We start from the raw sequence: 12,278 nt of genomic DNA, 5'->3' as shown, positions 1-12,278 counted from the left end.
CACCTATTCCTACTCATTATTCTACTTTATATTTCTCAGTAAAGTACATAGACTCAATCAGATTTTCCAACATTTCCATTTGCATTTTGTGTTACGCTAATGGAAATATTGTGGCGTTCATCCTCGGTTCCAGGGACTGGAACAGTGGATACCGGCACGGCAGCCCAACTTTCAGCCCAAGCGAAGCAAGGGTGGATAACGAGAATCTCTGGACCATTATCCCCCCATTCCAGCCCCTGTAATAGGGGATGAAGGCCATTAGCACCGTAGGTTCCCAAATCGGTAATCCGGGGTTAAAAAAAAAGAATTTTTCTTCCTACACCAGGCGACTCCGGCGTCCCGGTGTACAAAGGAAAATCCTTTTCCAAGACGCCCACCATGGAAAGGGAAGGCAGGGTTCCATACAGGGCCCCTCTTCGCTTTCCATGGCAGCCTGCAGAAGGCGAAAAGAGAACCCTATGAACATATTACCACATTTTTCTTCCCTTTCAAAACTATCCCAATTTCAGATAACTTTACCACAAAGCCAGTCCCAGGTGGACATGGCCACTTTAACCCCATGTTTTGTCTCTCGTGGTCATGGCCAGTAGCCAGATTTTCCGGATCATGACTTTATCCCATGGCCCGGACAATCTGGCCACTGCCCATAGCCACAGGCTACACCTCAGTCACCAAAGGTATATCACTATTTTGTGTACCTACATTATGACACTCGCCAAAAAATAAAACATGGGCACATGTTCAAAACCATGCTTTCAGCCTTGCCAATGCTCCTCACACAAGTTTGGTTGAAATCCACCCATGTTTTATTTTTTCAAAAGTGTCAAATGTCTACACATACGATCGTCATATAACCGAGCCCCCACTTGACAAAATCCATTCAGACTTTATGAAAACATTTATATCTAGATCTTTAATCTTTTTGCAAACCTTTGTGTAGATTCGTCAAATGGCACCTCGTTTATAAGCCTTTACATTATTTTGGGACCCCCCCTTTAATTTTGCCCCCTCTTGACAGAATCCCACAAAAAATGTCATGCAGTTTCATTAAGTGGCGCCAAAGTTATAAGTAATCCAAGAACTGCTTTTGACCAATCCTGTAATGCTGAGGTGTCCACGAACTTCTCAGGACGGTTCACGAACATCCGGACTGTTCGCTGACTTTCTCTGCAAAAAACACCTGGTTGTTTTGCTTCTTGCAGCCGTATCCCATCCCCTCCTCATCACCCATCACCTCCCCAGAGATTATTTGATTAGTTTGACAAGTGCAATGTTGTGTTTTTTAATATGATTTTACTGCGATGTCCGCGGACACCGGCCGCTGTCCGCAAATCCAAGATGGCAGGCGTTTCCAAAAATCTGACGCACTTCACGTTTTTCACCATCCAATCAGCGGGCGCATCTGATGTCCGCGGACACCACATTGCCCTCTAAGCCTCAACATTGTAAACTGGATGTTTTAAAAATGTTACAATCTCAATTTCTAATGATTGTTTAGAGTAAGAACATTACACTTGTGTTACTGAGCAAAGCAGATTATCTAAGCCTCCCTGCAGCCGACAAGCCCCCATTAGGCCAAGGGATGGTGAAGCCAGCTTCAAGGGGCACTTCCGGGAATACAAACTCCCAGTCTATTTGTTCTGCTTCTCATTCCATTGTGAAAATCTCCTTCAGGGTTGCACCATCGCTATGAAACCATAGTTCTGGTGCTGCCTTAACACCACCTAGGGAGTCTTGGCCGGTGTAGGTGGTGGAAATTTCATTTTGGTCTATGGCTGTGGGCCCGCTGTCAGAGGAGATTAGGGCTTGTGCAAGACAGAAGCCTAGATCTCGGAGAGAAATGAGCTGGGATCCTGGCACCTGCCCAGACTGCCTGATGAACGCCTTACTCTGTCCGCATCAGGTGTTGGCCTGAAACTACTGAGCACAGCCCATGGGCATGTCTAAGGCGCCTCTCAGCCCGCCAACCTACTAAAGAAGATTACATTTTGGCTGCAGTACTCACATTTCAAGCAGCCCTTTCTCTGAACCAAACTTTCTTGCCTCCTATAACCCTTAACATATGGTAATGAGTGGAGATTCCAGACTGCTGCCTTTTGGTCATCAGATACTTGTTTTGCTACACATAGGGTACACTGCATGAGAGAGGCAGAGAAAGAGAGAGAGAGAGAGAGAGAGAGAAAGAGAGAGAGAGAGAGAGAGAGAGAGAGGGAGAGAGAGAGAGAGGGAAAGAGAGCGAGAGAGTGATAGGGAGATTTTGACAGTGGCAGTGCAAATGAGGTAAATGGGACCTGTCCAGAAAGGGAGAGTGCAAGGGGGGAGGGTTGCATATTGTTTTGACTTGTAATCCCTACTTCGCACTTCCCTCGATTAACCTCCTACCACCTTACACTACACTTACAAATTTCCCACAGATGGCCACCATAAGATTTGCCTTTAGCACCTCTATATTAATTGAGCCACGAGTAAGCTCTCCTCCTTAGCCCTATCACACACGACCGCATGAGCAGCTAACCAGACCCAAGGCGATTTATCAGATCTTACCTTCTTCCTTATGGATACCAACTCCAAAGTCCTTCCACCAAGCCCATAGAAAGTAGATTGGCACATAGGAACTATGTACTTCCGACCTGCATCCATCAACACCACAGGTTATTAAGATGATTCCCCCAGAAAAGGCCAGTGAGTGGAGCTGCGGTGTGCAGCCCCCATTTTGAGAAAAAAAAACACTTTAAAAAGTATTTTGGAACCCCTATGTGCCCCGGCCACCATTTTGTGGATTCACCCCCTCCAGCCCGCCTCCCATCCCGCCCACGGCAGTGATTGGCTGCCTAGCATGCAGCATGTGGACCCAACGCTCGCTCACTGCCACCGGCTCCATTTCCCCCAGAAGAGGCAGGTGAGTGGAGCTGCGGTGCGCGGCCCCCATTTTGGAAAAAAAAAACACTTTAAAAAGTGTTTTGGAACCCCTATGTGCCCCGGCCACCATTTCCTGGATTCTCCCCCTCCAGCCCACGGGCAGTGATTGGATCACCCTCATCCCATAACCAACCCTCCCAGGGAAGCCCTCTGCACGGCAGCCCCTGAGGCTAAGGGCCCCAAGGCAAAGGGCGGCTCCAACAGAGGCGGCTCCAGAAAGTGTCTGCAGGTGTCAGCAGGGGCAGCCAATGAAGTCAGAAGCTAACAGACACCAACAAAATCTGTAAGTGTGGCATGGGTGGGGTGTAGAGCAATTACTCTACACCAGAAAGCCCCCGCCACTCTACCTTACCTTATCTGCCCATAACATAGACTGCCATAGACTTAGCCCATGCATACTTAGAAAGTTGTGTGACCACCAGCCGGATTTCAACCATGACAGTGTTTGAAATGTTGCCTTGCACTGCATCCTAACATACTAGTCAATGTTAACAACTGTCACACCTGCAGGGCACTGGGGACGCTAGCCTGCGTCACATCTGGATAGGATTGTAAATGCCAGCATCTGCCTACTTGGATGGAATTAGGAAGGCTTAGCACACACCACACTTGATAGAACTCCAATCGAAATGTTAAAAATATGAATGATGATATGTGCCACACCTAGTTAGAACTCCTAGATTTGCCTCACTTCTAGATGGGATTACGAGTATTAGCAAGCAGCATACTTAGATGGAACTGTAGATATTAGCATGTGCCACACTTAGAATTTGAGAACATTAGCCTGCGCCGTATCTAGACAGGATTGTGAATGTTAGCATGTGCCACACTTAGAATTTGAGAACATTAGCCTGCGCCGTATCTAGACAGGATTTTGAATGTTAGCATGTGCCACACTTAGAATTTGAGAACATTAGCCTGCGCCGTATCTAGACAGGATTGTGAATGTTAGCATGTGCCACACCTAGACGGATCTCGATTCGTAGCATATGCCAACCTTAAGCGGATTTCCTAGCTTCGCACTGCGTCGCATCTGGACAGTATAGTGAAGGTTAGCGAGTGCCACATCTAGATGGATTTATGAAGATTACCAAGCACTACACTTAAAGGGAATTGAGAATGTCAGCATGTCCCGAACTTGGATGGAGTTGTGGGCACTGGCCTGTGCCGTATCTGGATGGTATTGTGAGGACCGGTGAGTGCCACACTCTGACGGAATAATGTATGTCAGCAAGTGCCACACTTAGACAGAACTGTGAATGCTTGCATGTTAATTAATGTCACATAACCCACTAACCGATATAAACTCAAACTCTCTGCATACTTAAAAAACTCACACAACCATCTCTCGCACAACAAGCCGCACGCACTTCACTACACTGCAACAACACATAAGCCGCACCAACAGCATACGCGGACGGACACCGATCCAATACTCGCACCAAAGCTCAGCACCCGGTGTCTTCCGAGTTGAAGCTGCCACCAGTACACCACTCCTCTCACTATCCTTCTCCCGCTTTACCTCACTAACCCATCCCACCTTCTTGTTTACAGATCCACCAGAGCGCCTGGGGACCAATTCCGTTGGTGACGGTGCGCTATATAAGTACCGATAACATAACATATATTGTTATTTTGTGAACGCAGCTCTGGAGCAACAGAGTACAGTACAGGTAACACAGCAAAACATTGGTACCTAGAATGTAACAAGTCATCAAGTAAATATTAAGAATAATTATCACAGTACAATAAACAGATGGGGTTTGTACACAGGCTTTGTGCATGTCTCATCCAGTAACGTCTCCCCTCCTTTTCTTACAGAGCTATTGCAATGAGGACACTGAAAGTGGTAGAAGGGTCCCCTCGTACATTGCATATACATTATTTTCTGATAGAAGATTATTTTTTGTTTGGTATACTCTTGTAGTAATCTTTGTAACTACCCCTGTGAGAAAGGCAAAGGGAACACACAGCACCAATGAGGGCTATCTGGCTGCCTGCATGTCATAAAATCAAACAGCATTATAGGAAAATAAGAATGACCACAGATGTTAATATTTGAACAATACATCTGTGATAAAATGGCTCTATAATTGTATTATTATGGGCCTCGGTTAGAGTTGGGAAGGACTTTTTATCGAAATACTACCACTGGAAAATACCACATCTACTAGTTGTATTTCTTCAGTCTGCTTTATTTAGAGTTTACCCCTAACTGAGGTGGTATTTCTAGAGTGCCTCTGAAGGTATTCCAGAAATGCTGCCTCCGCCAATGGGAACCTTTGAAGACATTCTTTATGTCCATATACACCTTCAATGAGTTGATGGAATTAGATCATGTACATCGGTGGTTCACACCACCACTGCACATGTTTTTAAAGCAGACAGGGGTTCATACGGACTCTCTCATTCATTACATAGGAAGGTGGTGAGAGTGGCATCTGAGATGCCGACTTCCTCACCCAATTCCAATGTTCCCATGTTAACGTTTCTCTGCTGTATTGAAGGTCAGTGCTTTAATTTCTCTTTAAAGAAATATTTGGGGGATTTTTCAATGTTTACATCCACCTTAGGTTGACTATACCTGAAAGCCCGCCCTGAGATACCCTAGGCGTTATTGCAAAGGTATTTAACCAAATCCTGTATTTAGTGGAAGGTAACTCCATTGAAGTCTTTCCAACCAGTAACCATGGGTACTCAATCAGACAGCCAGGATTGGGATGTCAGGATACAATGGCCTGCTTCTCATTTCAGAGATAATGGCCCTCATTCAGAGTTTGGAGGTAGCCATGGCGCTATTAGCGCCATGGCTGCCTCCAAAATCGGTTTGACTCCGGTCTGGTGAAGGGAGTAATTACCGGTCCAGTCCGAGGTCGGCGGGACCGATAATTCCCCATTCACCAGAGCCATTCCCCATTCCCATTTGAGCCCCCATAGGGCTCAATGGGAAGGGGGAAGGCAGCAATAACGGTACCGCAAATTGCGGTACCGTTATTGACCCCAGTATCCCTTTGGGGGTTCGTCCATAACGCCTGGTAAAACCATGCGTTAAGGGAGGACCCGCAAAGGGACCTCGGAATAGGGCGCAAAGGGATTACCGGCACCGGTGTCATTACCGGTGCCCAGTATTGCGCCCAGGTCGTAATGACCCCCAATGTTTGAGAGACTTGCTGGGTTTAGAAGAGGGATTACTGGACCTCACTGTAAGGGTGACTGTGTGCACTTGGTCGTGCGCATGTCCTGTCCCTAATGCACAGGTATCTTTACAGAATTCTGTATACATTCATACATATGTGTATGCCAGGTCTAAGGTAAAAACACTCGGTCAAAAACAACTATTTCTCTAACACAGATAAAGTGCATGCTGCAATGAATCAAGCCTTAACTCACGCCACACCACCACTTCCCGACATTCACTTTAAGTATGTTATTGGTGTAAGATGCTCCAGTGAGTGTTGTGAAGTAGTAGTGAGGCCTTACGTTCGCCATGGTCTTCAAACTTGTGACCTGCAAGCAGGGGTGTTGCTAGGTCTGGAAACGATCCATGGATACGCTAATATCGGGACTGTCGGGACTCTGGGTTAGCTAGCCTTTTGGTTGTAGCCCCTGAGCTTCTATCATGGGCTGCAACCAAAAGACCCAGGGCTATAGCCCCGTCAGGCACCTCCCCCCTTCCAGCAATGCCTCTGCCTGCAAGTCATATAAAGCGTTCTTCAACAGCCACTCATCCCTCTGAGTTTGCCTAATAAATTATGGAATACGTCCTCGTTCCGCTAAGAAGAAAAAGTTAGTTCCTTAGTGTTCCCCTTCTTGTCTTTCAATGTTGCCAACACTAAATATGGCTGCTGCTTCAGTCACTGCCTACTGTATAATTAACCAGTTTTCCATCCAGATTTCTGGACCCCTCCAACACACTTCACCTCCAATTTACAAACACACTTACTGGCAAGCTTCACAGGGGGAGAGCTCATCAAGCTTGAAGCCATACTTTGGGTTCACGCAGCAGTCGTCCTGCGGCACGTCGTCCCCGATGAAGTCGAGGCAGCTTCCAGTGGCATCATCAAAAGCCTCATAGCACGATGCGCACTCAGAGACTGAAAAAGGGAAGAAGCAGAGGCTTTACTGTTGGGTGGCCAACTGGTGCCAACATGATCAGAGGCTTAGAAGGTGTTTGGACCAAGGGATGACACCACTGTATCATCAGCCAACATCCCTATAATATAAGAAGCCCTCCAGGTGCCTGCTCTGCCATGTGCAGCAGGAAGGGCAGGTGGGACACCATTGGTCTACTGAAGTGAATCTAGTTGTTTCCAGAATGCGTACTGACACATGTAATTTGTGGTGTGTGCTATATTCGATCTGTTCAAGCAGGACCCAGTGTATATTTCATCCATTCTAGGACAATGTATGGAACATTTGATCAATTAGGAGGAGATGTGTATAATATTGGCCCTCATTACGATACTGGCGCTAAACCATGGCGCTATTAGCACCATGGTTGGTGCCGGTATCGTAACAAGTCCGCCAATGTTCAATGGGGAATTACCACCCCATTCCAAGGTTAGCGGGGCGGTAATTCCCCATTGAACATTGGCCCTTCCTCATTCCCATTTTTGCCCCATAGGGCTCAATGGGACTGGGGAAGGCGCTAAGTACGGTACCGCAAATTGTGGCACCGTACTTAGCACCAAGGTCCCTTTGCGGGTCCCTACTTTAACGGCTGGTGTAGACCAGCGGTTAAGGTCGGGTCCCGCAAAGGGAGCTCGTAGTAAGGCGCTAATGGGTTAACGGCGCCGCAGCCTTTTACGGCGCCGTTAACCCATTAGCGCTAGGGTCGTAATGAGGCCCATTGTATCCATATGTAGGGCGCTGGTGTGACTGGTAATCATTTCAAGGAGCTATGTATACTAAATCTGTTTGATTTAACAGAGTTTAGGGTCTAATCATCCTCTTCATCCATTCAATTCCAAAGACCTCGCAAGGAACCTGCCTCAACCTCTACGAAGTGGTCAGATGGAAAGGTGTCATCATACTACAAAATTATTCAATACAACAATGCATATTTTGCACAATTTTGTTACTTTAGGGACCATACTTGGAAAAGGCTAAAGAAAACTGAAAATTAATGCAGAAGTGTGCAGCCTGCAAAGCGATTAGAGAATAAAGAATGTCCTCCAATAACCCCTCCCCACCCCCCAAGATCCCCTGATCCCCTGATCTCCCTCTCCGGAAACCTACAGTGCTAGTGGTGTACAGACCTCTTTCTTGGGGTGGGCGAAGCGGGCGACTGCCTGGGGAGCACTCCTAAATAGCTCAGGGGGAGGGCTGCAGGAAGGGGCACACCCAGACAGCTGCCTCTGAGCCACCGGAGAAAAAGTTAAGCATTCCTTTGTTCCAAACAAGGAATGCATATCGAGAACAAAGGCGCTGGAGACACACGCCCTGTGCCCCTTGCACTTTGTGTTAGGAGTGCCTGTAAAGTGGGGGTTATTTATAAGTGATGTCTCTTCACACAGTATGTGCCTAATATTTCAGTGTTAAGAACTGAACATGGGGCATTTTTATTCTGAAGGCCAGGACAAGTATCAGTTAGCTGACCAAACCTTTGCATTCTTCCAAGAGAATGAACGTGCCACACAGAAACAGTTTTAAATGGTTATTTATTTTCCTTTCTTTTTATTTGACACACCAACACTTTTTTTTTATATTACTTTTTAGGTATTCTCAAAGAACAAAGAAATATCGAGGCTTAGTACCACAAAATGAAATACGCCAATCACGGGTTAAAATGATACAAGTATCTTTTTATTTCTGTACAGAGTCAAATCAACCATATAGCTATCTGGCTCCCAACACCTTGCAGTGTGTACCAGCAGACACAGTGAGGGGTGAGAGTGCCGGACATCTTAACACGGTCCTTTGTATACAGTTTTACACGCATTGTCCAGCCCCTCTCCAAAGTAATAAGTTACATGCTAGAGTTCATGCCCAGTTCATAGGACAAATATTACAATATTGTACAACGGATTAAACAAGTTTGCATGTCCATGAAGTTACAATGATGCTGTTGGTTTTCTGATACACAGTAAGCCTTGCTCTAAGAATCGCTACAATGCAGTTCAGGAAAAACACACTATCTGAGTATGTTCTACATTGTCTCGTTGTTTATATGAGGATGAGGCGTGTGAGCGCAAACACTTGGATTGGGGTTCATTCAAGTCACAAGGTTTCTTTGCATTGAACAAACAGTGTGCTCTCGGTCAGCCCAAACATTAACAAAACTCAAAGGTCGTTCAGCTCAGTTGCAAGTCGAAAACACAGTCCACCATTTTAGAACATAGAAACAAGAGTTGAAATCAGAATGGCGGACGATTCTTAAAATGGCGGCGAAGTTGATCGAATATCAAAATATTTCAGATGCAGTTTTCCGTGCAACGCAAATGGGTTTAGGCCAATATTCATAACAAGGAGGTATTATACGAATACGGTTTAACAATTCTAGTGACTGGTTTGGTACATGGACTAAATGCATCCGTTCAGCATCAAAGCTCTTTTCGTTTTCTTAACAAGTCAACAACTGCCTAGCCCACACCAGACAGCACCTCAATGTGACTTGGCAGCTTGATTAGGAAAGCAGGGTTCATTGTGTATCACCAGGTAGACAGTAGTCCATGGCAAATAGGAGGGGTTTTGTGCCAGACCACAGAGGTGTAGTTTGGGAGTGGCGTGTGCCAATCAGGGGGTGGCAATGGCGCATTCTAGTGTTTCTCCCTGGGCACCAAGTTGGCTACAAACTGCTCTGGTGGTGTCTGGCCAATTCAACCAGATCCTTTTCGCAGCACAGGAATCCCATAGAGACAAACATGTGCTAACACTCACTTTAGTCTTGCATTTGCGCTGGGCCAATCAGGATGCAGAGAACGCCGGCAGAATTCTCCATCAATCATCCCTGTTGCCTGCCCTCCTGTGTTCTGATGTGGCATTCATCTTCCTTTCCCACTGCCCTGTTCTTCCATACCCGGACTCTGCATTCCCACCAGCGTGATAGTAGGGCCTGCCACCTTGCAAGCTCGATTGCTCGGGGTCCACCTTTGAAATTCTCCCTTTGCTGCCAGCCCAATGGCCTCTGTGCCTGCTCTTCTTTGCCCCATTCCTCTTACCGCTTCCTTGCCACTCCACTCGAGAGCTCCACACTCGTCTCATCCCCTCTCCTCATCCCCTCTCCTGCCGGCCACACCACTCTTTCACAGCCTTCTCACCTGCTCAGTGTCACAGCACCAGTTTCGGCTCCATCCCCTCCGCCTACCACTCCACTCTCCGGGGCACGAGTTTGGGCTAGTTTTGGCTACTCTGGCTCGCAGATCCAGTGCACTTTTTCAGGCTGGCCCGGCACTCCTAAACAGTGCAGCCCAGTGTGCGCAGGCTTCATTCTCTACATCTGTCCGCTTGGTTCTCCTCATTTTTTAACACCTATGATAGTTAGTATCCCCTCTCTCACAAACCGTTTGTGCCATAAGTGAGTGGTAATGGTGACGATGGATCTGAGGGGGTCTCTACCATCTGGTAACTGTTTGCTGTCCCCAGTAATGCCCTCTGTTCCTTCCGACAATTTTACTATAAGGTCAGCCCATTAACAGATGGTACAGCCTGCTTCCATGTAAGTTTCACCATAATAACTGCATATCAGAAGTCTGTCATGGTTTTGCACCAAACTAAATTCACACTGCGCATATCTGCACAGACCGAGAGGCTCCGTGTTAGAAACATACTGACTCCTGATTGAATGTTTAGATGTGCAAACATGGGATGTGTGTGATTTTTCATGAGCAGAGCATACAACTACACAAACAGCATGATACATTTCAAATATATTCCAAATTGTTATCGGAGATGACTGCAGTTGACCTTACAATTGGCCTTCGGAGAGGTGCATTACTGCATAATTAGTTAGACGGTGGAGGTCTAAAAGTTGCTCTAAACGAATTGGACCAATTGACTTCTTCAAGAGGCTTTTGCTCTGCGTTGAATAATAATGGGTATTTGGCCTCCTCACCGGTGGCAGGGGCTGCTTTGATGCAAGGGGCAAGTGGTTCCTGAGGGGGCATGAGCATTGTAAACAATTCAAGTTCAGTGGTGGCACATTCATATTTTGAGTGGAGGGATATTAACATCATCCCGAAATTATTGAAAGATAGTGAGCATAACGATGAAGGGATAGGGTGGTTTTCCCACTAAATAAGTTTGTATAAATAATTGTTCGAAATGGTGCATTTTACAGCAGAATTTGGAAGGAAATGGGATAAAAAGCCATTTCGTACACTTGTGTTTCTCTAAGGTAACATAGGAAATAATTCAATGGATGCTAGGTCACCAGTAACAGTAAACATGAGCATTTTACAACCTTTTTTTTCAGGATGTCTGTGGCCACTTAATATGTCAGCATTGCCACTGTAAATCACGTTTGTGAAGCGGCAGCCATAAAAATGGCTGGCAATCATACTGTAAATCACTATGATATCACATGCACAAAACATGCCAGTATTGCCACTGTACATCACTTTCATGAAACGGGACCGGTCTCTGCTCAGTTACCACTGTAAATTACTTTCATGCAGCTGCACTCAGAGTATATGACAGCATTGCCTTGTAGATCACTTTCATAAAGATGCACCAATATATATATATTTTTTTTGTTTTATTGGTTAAACAAAGTTAAACCTTTAACATTCCTTTAACAATCCCTCCTCAAAGAGGTGGAGGCCCCCCAAATTAGGTTCAAGTTCAAAATCCCTAAATGATCGCCCCTAGGCCAGAATCACCAGTTGTTTGGGTGGCGTCCACCTCAGACTCCCCCTCCTCCTGCTCCAGTTTTAAGGATTCAACAAATTTCAATGCGTCCAAAGTACGGCCCACTTTCTCAGCTGTGATGAGCCTTTCCCAATACTCTTCTTCGTTCTCCTCCGAGGTCAGGCTCGTATAATTTCCCATGTACATCAGGCGATTCAATATCAGGTTCGGACAAGTTAGCATCACATGCCTTATAGTTTCCAGTTGGTCCTTCTTTCTGCAAAATCTACAGTATGCTAGTGATTTGTCAATTTTCCTTCTTCGCCACCTTATTTCTCTCGAGTGCCAGATGTTAAATCTATAGCGCATAAGCAGATCTTGGTAGTGCTGTGAGGGAAATTTCATCAGATATGGAGGTAACATGTTCAGAGCTTTGCGTTCCCAGATGACATTATGACATAGGTCTCGTGTTAATTTCTTTTCCTGTGTTTCCTCCCAGTCTTTTTCCCGATTTGTTCTTTTAGCCTTATCTGGGTTATTTTTCAGGGTGTCTTCAGAGATCGCCAGGTATT

At 46.0% G+C, this 12,278-nt stretch overlaps 1 protein-coding gene across 1 annotated transcript in view; it reads right to left on the bottom strand.

The window, feature by feature from the left end:
- Positions 1–12,278, bottom strand: part of LOC138569447 (properdin-like) — a 349,722-nt gene that overhangs the window by 198,306 nt on the left and 139,138 nt on the right. Inside the window, exon 2 of the mRNA XM_069647424.1 lies at positions 6,863–7,013. Coding sequence (XP_069503525.1) covers positions 6,863–7,013 — 151 coding nt within the window. The remainder of the gene's footprint in view (positions 1–6,862; positions 7,014–12,278) is intronic.

This window comes from Ambystoma mexicanum, chromosome 2q, assembly GCF_040938575.1.
Source record: "Ambystoma mexicanum isolate Mex_15411 chromosome 2q, UKY_AmexF1_1, whole genome shotgun sequence".
NCBI lineage: Eukaryota > Metazoa > Chordata > Amphibia > Caudata > Ambystomatidae > Ambystoma > Ambystoma mexicanum.
The sequence above is the reverse complement of the archived record's forward strand: the minus strand, read 5'-3'. Positions and strand labels throughout refer to the sequence as shown.